At 47.0% G+C, this 16,977-nt stretch overlaps 1 protein-coding gene across 1 annotated transcript in view; it reads right to left on the bottom strand.

The window, feature by feature from the left end:
- EPHA10 (EPH receptor A10) overlaps positions 1-16,977 on the bottom strand; it is a 164,847-nt gene that overhangs the window by 50,749 nt on the left and 97,121 nt on the right. Inside the window, exons 4-5 of the mRNA XM_029570904.1 lie at positions 16,731-16,886; positions 15,175-15,510 (exon numbers count right to left, since the gene is read on the bottom strand). Of these exons, the coding sequence (XP_029426764.1) occupies positions 15,175-15,510; positions 16,731-16,886 (492 nt within the window). The remainder of the gene's footprint in view (positions 1-15,174; positions 15,511-16,730; positions 16,887-16,977) is intronic.

Genomic DNA, 16,977 nt, shown 5'->3' with positions numbered 1-16,977 from the left:
TTTTTTTTCACACCCTAAGGTTGGCAACGTACGCTTAATCACGTCCTGTCTTTCCAACTGTCTTTTGTGGAAGAGACCAGCAATACCGGGCTACGTCAGAGCTGAGGAAATGTGCTGAAATGTAAACGCCGTTGTCTCCAAGTTAAAAAAGCCGTCTGGTTTCTGCAGCCTACCGCAGCACGTGAGCTGGAGGATCCGGTGCACGTAGCAAAGCTGATCTGAGATTTCGGTGGCTGAGGACTTTCTTTGGCACATAGCATCTCCCTAGGAGACACCCAATCATTCCAGGAAGGCCAGTCTCCTACTATTTGCACATTGTCCTGACTCCTGATCAGTCAAGCGTTGGCAGGGCAGCTGTCCAAAGTGCTGAATGCTAACAAGCGGCAGAATAGCTTTCAAATTGCTCAGTGACATCACAAGGTGCTTGGACCTCAATGCTTCCAACTCAGCTCAACTGAACTAACCCCCATTTCCCTACAAAAAGTAAAAAAAAAAAAAGGGGGAGGGCATGTGAAAAGTGTGAGCCGGGGGGAGGGTCACTGGATGCTCTATCTGCAGCACAAAACTGAATGAAATTGAATGACTGTTTCAAAAGTTACATATTTGTTTATTTAAACTTTTTTTTTTTTTTACCCTGCCTATTGCCTCTGGCAGCCAAGAGGAGAGGGGAGAGAGAGTGCAGATGGACAGACATCGTTATTATAGAGCTTCAGGACACTGCTCATGCTTCTGACTCAGCCCTCGACCTTTAGCTCTGCTGATGGAAAGGTGGAGGGAGGGGTGGGAGCGAAGGGAAAGACACGATGTAGAATACTGAACTGGAAAACCAAAATGGGCTTATTTTGTGTCCAATGGCATAATGTGCTCCATTAAAAAAACCCAAAACAAAACATGCTTTACTTTTTTAGACTTCTGGCAACCCAAAGAGAGCATTAAATATGCTAATTATGTTAAATGGGGGGGAGGGAGGAGGGGATTGTTTTTAATCAAAATTGTGCACACATTAAAATGAAATGAAATCTTTTATTCATTGCCAGTGCATTGTCTCTTCTTAATTACATAATCTAAAGCTGGTTTCAAACCCTTTGGGTCCATCTTCTTTACTTTGGAACACAGTTTAATTATTCAATATTTCAGGTTTAACTTCAAGGCTAAAAAGCATTCAACAGATGGAGTATTTTTTCCTTCCCAAAAATCCTTTATATGCCTTTGAAACAGAGAGATCATCACCTGCATTCAGCAACATTAAATGGTGCTCTAGATTTGCAAGATTTTTTTGTGGATGAAAGAGCACGGGAGAAGTACAAAAAAATGCCATAGATGTGATACATTCATCTTTTGGGTTTCATTTTGCCGAAGTCTTCCTGCAGGCTTTCAGAGATATTTCTCCATCCCCTGCAGGGACGTGAACCTTTTGACGCTCTTACTAGTAGGCAGAGCCCCCTTGCGGGGGGCTCTTCTGGTGAAATGGTTTTCCAAGATCCAAGCTTGAAAAGGAGCCGGTGGCAAAAAATCACCCCCACCCACGCAGCCAACAATTCCCACAGCAAACTGCAGCGGTAAGCAAAGCAATAAAGACCGGAGCTTAGCTACTAGATGGGGAGGAGAGCAGAAAGCAAGGGCACCACTTCCATCTTGCCAGAAGGCAAGCAGGAAGCTCTACATGTATTGCCAGAGGTTAAGAAATTGCTACTTTTCTCAAAGAGTAGCCAAATCATTGGTAGAAGTACATTGGGCACCCTCAAGACTCATTCAGACAAGCGTTTGGATTCATAATAACCCACGCATCCTGTACCTGATCTATCGATGAAAGGAAGGTTGGATTAGTCGCAACTGATTTCTCTTCTTCATTTCTGCAATTAATGCAGACCTGCTGGAGCAACTGGAGCATGCCCATCTGCATTAGTTCTCCTCCTTAGCAAAAAAAAAGGCATTTTAGAGACCTCAGAGAAGACATAGTCAAGTTTCCCTCTTTCCCTCAGCTAGCAAGAAGGAAAAGAAGGAATCTGCCAGCAGCTTTAGTAGAAATCAGCTTCTCTATCCTTCAGCACAGATGCATGAGAAACACAAAGGTGGCTGGAATTCCTCGGTCCCCTTCAGGTGTCCCTCGGGTTTTGAAAGCAGGAAGTGTCTGCAGCAGTAAAGCTCGTTTTCCATTGGTTCACACTCAAATGCAGTGAACACTGAACTTAACACAATAGTCCTAGCCAAGGGTCATTTTGGGCTATCTCCTTTTCCTGGTCTTATTTTTAAGTTTCCCTTCTTTAATGTTCAGGGTAGTGATAGGACATATTTCAGGCGCAGACAGGTATAGCAGCTAACCCTACCCACCCCCACCATTTATGTCAATTGCAATTAGCATATCTGAAATATGAAACACTGAAAATAAAAACTTCTCAACGCACATACTTTGCCTCAGCAATCAAAATAAAAAACAAAGCACAGTCAAAATATGAATATGGCTTTTCTTGTTTTCAGTATTGTGTGGAATTACTGTGGCTTTAAAGCCACTTGTCAATCAAAAGCCAATGAAAGCTGCACACATCACCACACTATGGAAGTCTATGAAGTCAGTGAAATTTATAACCCAATTACCAGGTTTCTCTCTAGTAATAACGATCTCTGGGTCATTAATTTGCTGTTTGTTAATGACCTTGGGTCAGTTCTTTCAGGCAGCCGTTAATATCCGAGAACCATCTTCCCGCCAGCCAATCAGTGTTTGGCATTCATCTCAGGGCACTTTCTGTCCCACACTCTTCAGTCCCAAAGTCACAAACACTATAGGTGCTAGGTCCTCAGTGAAAGATAGTTTGCCTTTTCGTCAATCAGTTCCCGCACCTTTGCCACTTTAGAAACATTACTAGCCCCACACCGCACTGTGCAGCTGTACAGGAGGCAGTCCCCGCTTGATGGAGCTTACAGTCTGATCAAGACAGGAAAGGTCTTCAGTAAAGTGAATATGGTTAAAATCCAGAAGGCCAAGTTCTGGAAAAGCCAGGGTTTAAGACTGGAAAGCAAGCAGTCTGGATCATAAGATGCACTGCTCCTCCACCAGCAATAATACATTTTACAATATTTCCATAAAATCACTGCTCTGTGCAAAAACCTTTCCAAGAGGGTTTGTGCAAAAATAGTTTGGCCAAAATAGTTGAAAATTCTTCCCATAAAGGTACTGCAAAGTTCATGGCAAGCAACTGCACAATTTTGGGGGGAAGTAATGCAGCATTGGTGTGCTCAGATACCCCTGGAGAATGGTTACACAGGCAACACTAAAGGTCTTCTCCAGAGCGAGAGAGACCTCAATAGTTGCAGTTAACTTGGCAGAAAATGTTAAAATAGCAGTACTGGTACAGGAAAAAAAAAAAGGCATTGCTTAAATCCTCAATTTCCAGCACCTTTTACCATCTGCTAAGAGAAACGGTGCGTCTTGGCGGGTGCACACAGAGATGGGATGAGGCACATTCAGTCACTCGCTCAGCTGCTGCCTCTGGCTCCGACTGGGCGACTGCAGACACGAGCCCTTCCCCGGGCCTGCACACAGCTCCACGCTACTGCTAACCTTTCCCATATACTCTGCCTCCCAGCTGTTTGTCCGAGAGGATAAGGGAATGCACGTTATTGCATCTTATGATCAGCGAGTGACAAAGCGTCTTCATTTGGCGACTTTTCACATTTATATTCTTTCTGACCTCATGGAATAAAGATTTTCTTACCCAGCTCCCCTCTATCTTTTCAGTTTTAGACAAGCAGTCTATGTTTGAGATCTTCACACCCTTTTACAGACAACCTAAGACTCTGCTCATGGCTCATAATTTAGCCAAGTTTAGAAAAAGGTTTGGAGAAGTTTCTCGGTCCATTCAGCATACTTTAGCCGGATAACCTTAGCTGTGACCCCCACCTCCCGCTTCTGGGAGGGAACATCACGGAAAGGCATTTCCCATCCGGGGGTCTATCGGGTACTTCCAAATACCCAGCCTGGCCATTGTCAGAGACAAGGTACTGGGATCAACCCCACCTTACCCCTCTCTCACTGACCATAGCTACGTCTTCTGCCCGGACTTTCATGCAACCATCCCCTCCCTCAAAAAAAACAACCCAAAAAAAACCAAAATAAAAGCAATGGCCGTGAAATCATATATATGACCTTTAAAGAAAGGAAAAAAAAAAACTTTCACTCACACAGTAAATTAATTTTCACTTGTCTACATACCTTGTGTGCATACCCCCTGAATAATTCATGGGAAGCTATAAATTAATGTTCACTTCACACACCGCATAATAGCTGATTCTAATTATCCTTAAACCAGACCCACACAGAAGTTAAAACCGCAATTTATTGAGCTGGAGCCCAGGGGATGTGTTATGAATCTGCAACAGATTTAATAAGAGGATTTGCGAATCTCAGCGCAGTAAATTAAGTCTGCAGCAGAGAGCAGAATAGGTGGCAGTCTATTATACTGCAGAGTGACGCGCGCAAAGCCGCATCCCTCCCGCAGGCAGCGGCCGCCTCCCGCCTTTTACAAACGCACCACGCAGCTCGCAGATTAGGAAGAAAACCCAAGCATTCACTTTGCCTCCTGCGGACCGGACTGCAGACACAGTGCAGAACTGTTCAATTAAACCTTGAGTGAGTCTTCCAAGGAAGAGGGCCATAGGGGGACGTTTCGCCCCCACTTCACCGTTTCCTCGGCATCCAGAACTGCGTGGTTGGAATTGTTGTGAAAACAATACACAGCGCACCCTGACCTTGCAGGATAGAAATTGATTTTGCCGTGGTTTCTGTGTGTGCGTGCGTTAAATCAGCTCAGCACTGTTAACGAGTTTCTCCGGTGTTTTTTTCTTGGATAACCGATGAGAGCACGAAGGGATTATGTTAGTTGTACACACGTAAGGACTTCTCAGAAGACGGAGACCATTCCCTAAAGTCATCTTTTGACTCAATTAAATTCCACCAAACCTCCTTTATTTTAATGTAACCCTCTTGTTTCTTCCACCGGGCACCTTGCCTGGATTTCAAGCTCCTTGGATATTGCCTTCCATGGAGAGGTGATGGTGATTTTTTGTTTTTTGGGTTTTTGTTTTTTTTTTGCTGAATAAGACTCATGCATCCTAAAAATAAAGGCATTTTGCCCTCCACGTTACCCCCCCCCCCCCCCCTCCCGGTCAGGAGGGACGGCAGTAGGCGCCAGTCCTGCTGGTCTTGGCATGTGCAGTCTCTCTTCACAGGAAAGTTCCTGTTTTTCCATTTGACTGTGACATAAGAGCCAAATCCTGTACAGTTCCAAAATCTCAGGCCTCAGACCCACTCTCCCTCTGCGACAAAGAAGCCGTCCGACAGCGCGATAAGAGAAAAAGCCTGAGAGAAACAGCGCAGTCAGGAAACAAGAGAAGGTAAGCAGGCAACGGGGCAGACAGACGTGCTGACGAGGGAAGACAGCGGCTGCACATCTGCCGGGCCACCCAACAGCCCAGCGCACGTCCTGCGAATCAAACACAGGAGGTTTTTGTGAGAGCAGCGACCATTGCTGCTTTAATGTGCCTTCTTCTCATCTATTTGTTCTCAAGGTGAGCTGGGGAGGTCTATGCAAAGCCAGGCTTGAACTGTCCGCTAGTTTGGCCCACGTGAATTATTCACCTTGCAATCTTTTCCCTCAGGCTCACAGGGGCCTGCTCTCCGTGACCAGGTTCAACTTTGGAAAAGCTAAAGAGGCGAGGGAAGGCTTTCACAGGTGGCTGACGGCTGACGTCGCTCTCTGGGCGGCACCAGGCTGAGAATCGCTGGTGCAGGCGTGTCATTCATTTTTCCTCCATGATCCAAAGAGAACCAAAGCTGCACAGAAAGGCCGACTGTACAAGAACTAGTCAGGGGTCAAGGATTGTGCTGGACTGAAAAAGGGAGCCCAGTCTGCACCATGCATGACAGAATCTCTTAATGCCATGGGCAAACCTGCCAAGCAAAGGGTGCCCAATGGTGATGCATCATGCCCCCTCCTACAGGACTGTAGTCCAATTTGCCACATTCCAGCAGCAGGCGGTGAAGAGCTCAGTCCTCCGGGCCCTTCTACGTCTCCAAGGGGACCGAGTGATGATACAGCACGATATAACATTTATAGCCATAGGATAGGGTTCACTTTCATTGGCTATGAAGGACCTCATGGAATTTTATTTTGAAAAGAAAAGATGAATCCCTTCAAAAGCAAACTATCATCACCACTAAAACTATCCAGGACATCAACGGTACCTTATTACATTTAACTATCTCTTACATTTTAAAAAGCGCTCTCGGGGGGGGGGGGGAGGGAGGGTCATATTCCCATTAGTGGGAATTCATATTTAGAGGCACCGATGGGATGGGGACTACAAATGACAGGGCAGACTTGTGAGCACGTTCACCATGCGCTGCGGAAACCTGTACAGAGCAGGCGCTGGCGTAACTGGGCCTTGAATTCTAATCAATTCTAAGCACCTTAAATATTAGTGTCTCCAAGTTCATCTTAAGGACTTCATCTAGTGCAAAAACCTGATTGTTTATGCTTCCGTGATTGAGTGACAGATCTTGAAAAAAGAATGTGCCTGGGAGATGCCGAGGAAGCTCCAATAAACGTTACACGGGAGCGAGCCATATGCCACTATGACATTTTCCTTTATGGCATGGGACGGTTTTGCAGAGCAATCTTAGACACCACTTTAATGTGGGTCAGAGAGCTAGTTTACCTCCCAAGTATCAAGACTCCTGAAAAATAATTGGAACTGACAGTTCATTAACCATGCTCGATTCGCAGCGCTTATGATCTGAACTCCCCCAGCTCCAAGAGGCCTCAGAGTGTGTCCAGACGCCCTTCCTCACCGCGCGGAGGAAGAGGGGGGATGCCAGAAAGGTCGCCAAGGCTGGAATATTCCCAACACAGCCATCCGCGCTGCAGTGCTAATGCGTGCCTTGCAATTATTTGGCAGAAGCTATTCACGGCCTTTACTCGGAGGAATGTGACCCTGAGCCTAGCATGCTCGGCGTCAGCTACCAACGCTGGAAGGCAGTAGGAAGCAGCTCCAGTTGTTTCTAAGGGCAGATCTACAGCAGCCGCATTCCTACTGTACAAAATGGAAAAAACCAGATGTAATGCATGAACTACCAGGACCGCAGAGGCCTGAGGAAAGATTCCAGTAGTTTCTAACAGTTCTAAAAGGCACGGCCGAGTCCTCCAATCCCCAGCTCATGGTCCGTGTCACACTGCCCTACCACAGCTTTCGACTCTTAGAATCCCTTTGAGGATGTCTCTGATTTGGTGCTTCCTAAATCTGTGCTATGGCCTTGAATAAGGTGTCCGTTTTATGTTGCATTTTCTGATTGATTGATTTTTAATGTTATTTTAATTACTGTAATGCCTCCTTGACTGCTTACCTCATGGGGCGTTCATGGGTTCGGGACTGACCTGGCAGGAGGCCCCCCTGGGGCTGACTCAGGTGGTCCTCACGTTCTTGGTGCCTGGTGCCTCCACCTGGGGAAGAAGGTGTTAGTGGATGGGATTTCCCTCCCTTCACCCCGGGAAAACAAATGGGACTGTGAACAAGGCTGGCGGTATGTACACATATATATAAGGATTATTAGACTATATAGGTATATACATTTCTACATGACTATGCACATTGCCAATAGGAGGTCAAGCAGCTCACTTCTCTACTCGTGGTTAGTAGTCTCAGTCTACACAACTATATACATTTCTACAACATAGCAAGAACATTTAATATTTGGCAAGTTGGGGTTGTTACCCCCCACAATATACCCCCAAATAGAACTGAAGGGACCTCTTGCATTCCCGCTTACTCAAGTATTATTATTATTATCCCCCCCCCCCTTTATCCCAAGTCTCACCAATGTGAAAAGATGCAACAGGCTGGTGGCCTGGGGAGGTCCACTGTATCTAAATCATCTCCTTCCACTCTGCTGAAAGGTCCATGCCAACACTGGGGTCCACGCCCTCCTGGGGGACCCAACTCCACCTCCTGGTCTGTTGCTGGGGTCCACACCCTCCTGGGGGACTTGATGCCACCTATCAGACTACTGCTGGGGTCCATGCCCTCCTGGGAGACCCAATTCCTCCTCCCATTCTGCCGCTGGGGTCCATGCCCTCCTGGGGAACCTGACTCTGCCTCCTGGACTGCCGCTGGGGTCCCCTTGCTCAAGGGAGACCACTCAACCTCCAGGCATGCTGCTGTCCTTCAGTTCTCCTCCCTCAGTAGGAAGTTTTTTTTCCCTGGCTTGGGTTTACAGTTCTACTAGGCTCATGGCTGTTTTAGCATTCAGTGGTTCTGGCCCTCCACAGTCTCCGCTTTCAGTGATTTTAGCTCCGCAAAGCTCATGGCCAGTCTTGTGCTATTATCCAGCCTGGATAAGTCACCTTCTCTCAGCTTGGCTTTTGCTATATCTGTTGTCTCAGCCAAAAGGCCAAGACCCAGGCAGGACCATGGAGAGAGACCATGTGCACACCCCTCTATCCTACCTGGCCATCCTCTGTTGTCTGGGAATTTCATACCCATGTGTCTGAATACCCTTGTCAGTCAGGGTGAAAATCTGTTTGCTTCCTAGGACTGTTTTCCAGTGCATTTCTCTCACAATCCCTTTCCCAGTCATGGTTCTGTAATTTAGGAGGTTGAATCCGTTTGACTTTTAGTAATATTTCCTACAAAAGAAACCACCAGAAGTTCAGGGGCTGTGACATGCGAATCCCCTAAGCTGAATCTGTGCCTCAACTATTCAGTGGTCATTTAAGTACTTTCACAGTAAGGAATCTGATGATCTTTTCAATTTCCTGGGCTGGTGGCTGAAGTTACAATAGTTGCATTGTCCTCCTTTTTATTTTTCTCTGCTACAGTTCACTTAAATGGTAGCATGCTCAAATCTCTGTCTCTTGTGAGGGGGTTTCTTTATTGTTTTGCATTATTACCATTTTGGGTGATTTTTTTAAATCTACATATACATATAAAAATAAAATAGAATACTGAATGTGACTAAAGCCAGTAAGCAGACGGCTTGAGGGATCTGTGCAAACACCAGAGAAGACAGCCAAGAACAGACAGCACTGTTCTGCCAGACTTTTCTCTACAGGCTGTTTCGATGCCCTGTATGGCAAGAGTTTCAAACAGTCGATGTATCTGTGGCAAGATAACTGAAAAAAGGGATACCACTGCTAATGGAATTAATTACTACACAAGGGAAAAGCTCCAATGAATGAAAAATGATTTTCCAAGAGCATGAAAATTTTAATCTTTTAAAATTTAATTGCTTATGTATTCCTTTATCAATCTGCCTGAAAATCATTTGTCTTCTCTAACCTTGGAAACCAAATGGACTTTTATGCAAATTAATGATATCCTTGCAGCATCCAGAGCAAACCCCACCCCAGGAATGTCTAAATGGGCAAATAAAACAGCAAGGTAATGCAAGTCAGTTGCAGTCTAGTCACTTGCTTACCTGGCAAAGCATGAGGCAGTCAAACTTAGACAGGAAGCTCTGAGAGAGACAGGAAGTGATATCACACGATAGAAAACAAACATTCTCCCAATTGTTCTAACCATGCAGCAGATGGACTGCACAGCACAGGCACAACAGTCAAAGGATACAAAGACAGATGTTCAACATATTTTAAAAAGCTCCAAGAAAAAACAAAGTGAGTGAATCCATCATTGGCCATGTGCAAGGTGGAATCCAGGAAGGGCAAATCCCGCCCCCACTCTCATACTGGCTTGTGTGCCTCCTACTGGGCCCAAATGAGAAAACCAATCTGCAGCCTGCCTGTTACATTACTCACTAAAGGACAGAAAAACATGGCCAGGAAGAGGAGTAAGATCCACATTCCTACCACCAACTCTGTTGACCTGGGACCAAGCCTGTTCATCGGTTTAAAAAAACAGAGTGAGAAAAGTAAGAGAGCTTTGCTTTGAGGTCGGGTTTGGAAAGAGGGAGGAAGAGTTAACTTTGCTCTCTGCGACTGTATTTTTTTTTTCTGTGCATTCACTATAGGGGATAATTCTGCAACAGCCCGCATAAGAACGTTGGCAAATTTGCGCATAAGTTACACCAACTTTCAAAGTGAAATTACGTTTGTATGTTCATGTTCAAAAATGTCCCCACCAAAACTACTCACACATAATTTATTTTGCTTGGTAATTTGTGTGAGGGGGGGGGGGGAGAATTTATGTGTATAACTTTTGAAAATCCAAAAGTATACACCTAAGTCCAAACACTTCCCCAACTCTGCCTCTGGGAATGCCTCCGTTCGGTCTGTGGAAACTTACCCACGCACAGGACAAGACCTTCAACTATCTGATTACAAGTCAACGTTTTGACATCAACCCTTCATCGGGATTTTGGCGACCCACATCACCAGGAAAACAGCTGGAATCTCACTGTATGAGTGCCCAGCCATGGGATGCATAAGGTAATCCTGATGAAGATTTGACTTAAAACAAAAGAGCTACCATAAAAAATAGCGGAGAGCTGGTGGATACTCCCTTACTCTCACGTCACTGCACTAAGAGCAAGGAAGGGAAATAGAGTTATAACAGTGAATGTGTTCAAGCTTGCACAGCTAATGCCTTGGAGATTCCCTCAGCTAGAGCAGTACAGGCAGAGGCAACCAGGCAGCCTAGATGGGCTAAATGGCCCTCATTTGTCAAGGTCTACTCTGTTAGTCTGTATATGTGTTGAGAAAGAACAGTCACGGTCCTGCTTATTCTGTGTTTCTGAACGTGATTGCTTTTCAAAAAGAAACAGGTTTTCCTTTGGGGGGAGGAGTCAGGAGTGGCTGGTATAAAGAGGATTCCGAGGATTGGTGGCCAAACTGTTCTCATCCATGATTTATCCTTCTCAAAAACAACAAGCTTACAATCAGGCCGACACAGCACCAAGGCACCTCTCCTGGGCGAGCAATTTTGTATTCAAATTAGGCCACACGCTAAAAAGGAGGCACTAGGAACACTAGCGCATCCCGAGCGCCTCCTTATTAGAGGAAGCGGTGGCTGTCAGGGGGTCCAACAACCAACTCTTAATTTTACTGTTGTCGGTTTTCGAACCCGCTGGCAGCCATGAGTTCGGAAAACGGACGCCGGCAAAACTGAGCGTTCATTTTCGACCCCACTGACCAGCGGGCAGATTTCTTTTTTTTTTTTTTGTATTTTACTTTTTGTATTTTTGGTACCTCCGACTTAATATGGCTATGATATTAAGTTGGAGGGTGTACAGAAAAGCTTGGCCGCGCATTTTATTTTCAGTATTCTGGGGTAAGAACTAATAGGCTCATCAACATGCATTTGTGTGTGATGAGCACTGTTAGTTTTTGGGGGGGTTGGCTGCCCGTTTTCCACGCGCTATTACCCCTTACAGTATAAGGGGTAATAGGAGCGCGTGGAAAGCGCGCATCCAAACGGTTACTAAACGGCACCGTTCTGTATCGGCCTGAATGGGAGTGCCACTGCGCTCTTTACAGCCGCCATACAAAAGGTCTGATGGCAGATGCCATGCAGTAGATTTTCGGCTGTAGCTACAAGTCTGACCTCGCCAGCCAAATTCTGTCCTGCTAGGTGTCATCTAATATTCAGCTGTACCTGGGAAAGCCACCAGCTACAAATTCGGGCTAGGGGTTATTTCAGTATCAGGGATCAGAATAAAAAAAGGAGGATGAGTGGCAGGTGTGGAGTGGGTGGAGATGAGCCGAGGATGCTCAGGGATGCCGATGGCGGCTGAGGTCGCAGGGGTCCAAACCCAGCCAGCTAACTTTATACCAGTGTTTCCTGCGCCTGGAGTTAGCTGGATTCACTTATTTATTCCATGTTTTTCTTCTCTCTCTTCTTCATAACATCATGCAGATCTCAAAAAAATGAAACATAAAATTACCACACATAGGGGCTCATTTTCAAAAGGGATCACGTGTGATACCTAGGTCGGGGCGGCACCAGGGCGGACGCCGCGAAGACGTCGCTGACGGTGAAAAGGTAAGGGCCCTTTTCGCCACCAGTTTCGCGTCCAACAGCATCACCTTTTACGATGGCGCTATTGGGTGTGAAAGCCGGCAGCGATCGCACCGCGGAGGTGTGATTGCTGCCGGTTTTGCAGGCCCGCCCCCCCCCCCCCCCGCTTCGCCCCATTAGCGCTGGATTTTCTAAGGTCTGCGACCTTAGAAAATCCAGGCCATAAGGAGCCAAAATGCAGGCTAAGTTACTGCTCTGGGCTAACCTCGCCCTGGGAATGCGCACAGTTGCAATGGACAGGCAGACAGATTTAGCTGCTCTGCAGGGGACGGGGGTGGGGGAGTTTTCAAAGTTTTGCTTTGAAAGCAGCGAGATGGCTTTGAAAATGTCCCCCACGCGAGTTAAGACAAAATAAAGAAGTCCATGTCAGACTTTAACAAGCTGTAAGGGCCTCACTCAGAAAAAGATGCCTCCCCTTCTATACTGGTAGGGGGAAAACCAATCTTTATGAGATAAGGTGCTAATTTTGTAATGTGAAAGCAAGAACAAGAAGTCCATTAAAAAAAACCCCAGAATGTCTCAGGCGTGTTTGCCAATCCGAAGTTTCATTGTGAATATGGATGAATGCATGAAACAAAAGCGGTATGAATTAACTTCCCCTTCAAATATTTTCTTAAAGAATGCGAAGGCATCTGCAGGATCAGCTGTTAATCTGTTTTCCAAGGCTCGTCCATCTGTTCTGATTAAACGCTGCATTAAAAAGAGGGGGCAGCTTCAGCAGTGATTACTTCTCAACGCAGCTTACTCCGGCAGGAACAGTTTCCAAAAGCACAAGTGTGAAGCTACAAAAAACAAAAGCCATGTGCACACTCGTGAATTTACTGCGACCTCCAGGCTTGTGCAAAGCATTCCAGGCACAGCCCTGAAAGTTAGCTGCTTTCAAACAGAGGATCCTATGAGCTGGTTCCAAATGGGTCCTTCCTACGCATGCTGTGCTATGTGCAAGACGGAGCCATATGGAGATGCAATCTGTAAAAGGACGGTGTGTAAGGCAGCAGATGTTTTCATTGCTATATGCAAGTTGCTGGCAATAGGCAGGGAACGGTATATGCATGATTTTCCATTGTAGGTATAGCTAGAGACAGATAGCTGGGACCAATAACGAGGGTACGGTTAGCACGTTGTAACTTGGTTAGGTGACGTCTACCATTCTCTAACCCCAGAAGAACCCAGCGTAATCTCTTTGGAAACTCTCTTTTGGGGTAGTCCGGCTTCTCATCAATCCCTGCCCAAAATTTCACGAAGCGCTGCAGAGGTTCTGTGGCGCTTTCTGCCAAAGAAGCCCGCCTTCCGGAGCTGCGGGCGTTACTCGCTGTCTCGCACTCCAGCTGCAGACCGGTTTCTGTGCCAGCTGACAATGAGTTGAGTTGCAACAGAACGCAAGCATCGGGATTAATCCATCACAAGATGACTTTATCAGGTGACGTTACGTCAGCTCCTCAACTCTAAGGAAGTTTTGTTTTGTTTTTTTTTTTAAAGCAAAAGAAAGTGTAAATGTAATTGTCCAAAACTCATTGTGCACGTGTGTGTGTGTGTGTGTAAATCCATAACACACCTCTCAGAACACTCTCCTTCTTGCAGATAAATTTCTGGGTGTAACGAAGCTACGCACTGATTTTTAGGCTGCCGAACGTCCTGATTTTACATGTGCAAGTTCCAACTGAGCTTTGAAAATACACCCCAACCCTTCCATCCCTCCCCCCCCCCCCCCCCCCCATGTGGATTGAACAGCAGGACCACGAAGCCCCTCCACCATGTCGCTCCCAGCTGCGGCGGCTACCACAGAGGGGGCAGCAAATGAGACCAGTGTTAGCTTTCTATTCGGTGCTGTTGGGTCAGCCGTGGAAAACACAGGTCTCTTCTGAAGCTTCCCCTTTGCAGAAAGGGCCGGAGCAATCCATTTTTTTCAGCAGCATCAATGTACTCCCGAGGGTACAAAGAAAAAGCTCCTGAGCCTTCATCAATCAGCCAAGCCCTGAGGGACACGCGCAAAGCCTCCAACACTTGCATTCTGAAAGCCCTGACAATTCAGTTTGCTCAATTAAAACTGTATGCCTTCGATTCGCAAAACAGAATTTAAACAAACGAAAAAAAGCGTGCGCCTTCAGAGCCACAGAACTACTGCCAGACATTTACCAACGTGGCAGGTGCACGAAGTCTCGGTGGTGAGCTTGTCTGGGCCTGCCCAGGGGCATTTTTGTCATCTTGAGCAGGGCATTATTACGGGGACGGCACCATGCATACAACACTTAGCTAAGCCTGGCATAACTCAATGCCTCTTATAAAAAAAATTAAAAAAATAAATCGGAAAGGTTCTGTAATCAAGTCCACATTCTCCCTGGCAAAAATATTCCGTGCAGGTGGATCAAGTGCTCTTTCTCCTGGCGCCAATCACGCGCAATCCCGTGATCTGACAAAACAAGACACTCAGTCACCCGCCACGTTACCAGCTCCAATAACCGCTGGAAGGGGAGGGAGTGGGTCTTCATTCTGCAGTGCGCTGCCAAGGTCCAGATGGGACTCTTCACGCTGGCTCTTCTTATTAAACACCGTGCAAGTCCATCAGTTATAAACACTGGTACCAACGGGTTCCACGGCACCTGAAGAGGCTAAGCCAGTCCGGGTCTCATGGCCTCCCCCACCCCCAACGGGCAAATACGAGAATTTGCAGCTCCAATCAGGAGGCAATTTAATAAAAACTGCTCGGATTATTGCAATGACCGTGGCTACTTTCACCAGTTTTCAAAGAGAAAGTCTGCCTTTACGTTCCCTTTGAAAAATCGCCTCGTGGAGGGGGGGAAATGTGCCTGCAGAGATTTGCTCCCCCGAAAACCAGCGTGCGTAGCTTTGAGAAGGCAGAACTATCAGTGTTGTCATCTCCCTCACCTCTAATCCCACAGACTTTTCCCCCCCAGTTAAAGTTCATGCATTTTTCATCCCTGCGTGCACTTCACTCCCCCCATGCAGGCTGGGTAACTTCCAGAGAGTAATTTTACCTGGGCAAACAGCTTTTGGAAATTAGGCTCTGGCTAAGCAAAGACACGAGGCCCGCAGGCGATACGACGACACGTCTCGGGACGCAACCCCACGTCCCCCCCCCTACGACGAGCGGAAACGGCAGCCGCAGCGCCGAGAAGCCTCGCTCTCTACCTGATAGGCTGGCGGAGACGCTCACTTCCACGTACTGCCTGGAGAAAGCGCTGAAGTCGGACACGCCGTTCACGGCTTCAACCCGGATCGTGTAGTTCACATGGGGCAACAGATTCACCACGCTGACCGTCCGGTCCACCAGTCCCAGCTGCTGGGGCACGAAGCCAACGCTGCCGCCGCACGCCTCGCACTGCCGCAGGGCAAAGGTGCAGCGGTCGCACAGGACGTTGTAGGTGACGTCGTCGCGCCCCCCGGAGTCTGCGGGGGCGCTCCACTCGAGGACCAGGGTGGACTGCTTCACGCTGTGCACAAGATTTCTCGGGGCGGAGGGTGGACCTGACAGGAAGATAAAAGGAGAAACCCTGTGAAGGGCCAGAGGCTACGCAGCCTTATTAAACACAGATGGAAAGACACAGAGCAGAGCCCATGAGCCTGTAACAAAATTGCTGATTAGATCTGGTGCAGTTTTATCGCTAGAGTAAGTCTTTGGTAAATTTTCAGCTATGAATCCCAAAATCTGTAATATCACCTTTATGTACCCTTTGCATAGGAAGAAAGAACAAGATATCACCTAACAGAACAAATTAAGCTTTAAATATACACAAACCAGCCCTGCAGCGGACAATGCCTACATTTTCTATAGCACTGCCAGGCTTCCACGGCGCTGGACAATGGGGATAATTATTCAGGCATGATAAATCCCTACCTGAGAAAGAGCAGATCTAACTGGGAGCCTGAGGCAATGGGAGATAAAATGGCTTGCCCAAGGGAAAGACAGAAGGCACCTCAGTCACTGAACCTGATATGTGGGCACACGGGACTTCTCCAGTCCTCTGACTCATGGAAATCTGTTCTCATTTTGGTTTGCACTGAATTCCCGGTGAATCCATCATGAGGTGCAACCCATGCTTCGGTGCCAAAATACACACTTAGAAGAGTTGCTCTGGCTTACTTAACCACAATAGTTTGCTTTTTAACATCTGCATAAGAAGCCCATCTCCCTCCACGAACCCTGGCCCTTAACTCTGTCATGGTGAATCGGGTGGAGCTGGCGGCAACGAGCTCGTTGCTGGTGACCGTGGCTCGCAGAAAGCATGCGTGGCTGTAAAGAGCGGGACCTCTCCATCACAGGATTTCTACTTATCACGGCTCTTTACTTTCCATTTTTAATTATGTTTCCAGCAACCGACCAGCATTTATTTTAAAAAGGAAAATATATGTACGGGGTCTCAGTATAAATAATAATTTTCCCGGTGAGCAGCAGAAGTTACGAGCGCTGTCACCAGCTCTCGTTTTTCACATTCAGGCATGACAGCTATGAAAGCGGGTGCCTGATGGAGGCTGCAATGACCCAGCTTCCGGAGCCTCTTATTTTCTTAGGGGATTTGGTTTGTTTTAATCGTCACTCGTTCTTTTGCACCGGAACATACAGGAGTAGCTGAACGAGGCAGATTATAAACCGGACTCTACACAGAAAAAAAAACGTTATCGTCGGTTCTCTAAAGCCAGAGACTGGAAGCATCCAGAGAAAGGCCGCAGAATTACTCAGCACTTACGGGTGCAAGACGCAGATGGCGAATCCAGTGGAGACCTGTAGAAGTCGCTCTTACAGAGGCAAACGAACGAGGCTTCCAGCTGCGCGTGACTGAACTCGGGGCACAGAGAGCAGCGAGGCATCCGAGCAGAGAGTTTATACGATCCAGGAGGGCAAGCTGCGAAGAGAGAGGAAAGATTTCTAACTCACCTGCCCCATTTTCAAAGCGATAAAGGAACTAGATAACCCTGCGACCCTCTTTCCCGCAT

This window comes from Rhinatrema bivittatum, chromosome 11, assembly GCF_901001135.1.
Source record: "Rhinatrema bivittatum chromosome 11, aRhiBiv1.1, whole genome shotgun sequence".
In the NCBI taxonomy this organism is placed as follows: domain Eukaryota; kingdom Metazoa; phylum Chordata; class Amphibia; order Gymnophiona; family Rhinatrematidae; genus Rhinatrema; species Rhinatrema bivittatum.
The sequence above is the reverse complement of the archived record's forward strand: the minus strand, read 5'-3'. Positions and strand labels throughout refer to the sequence as shown.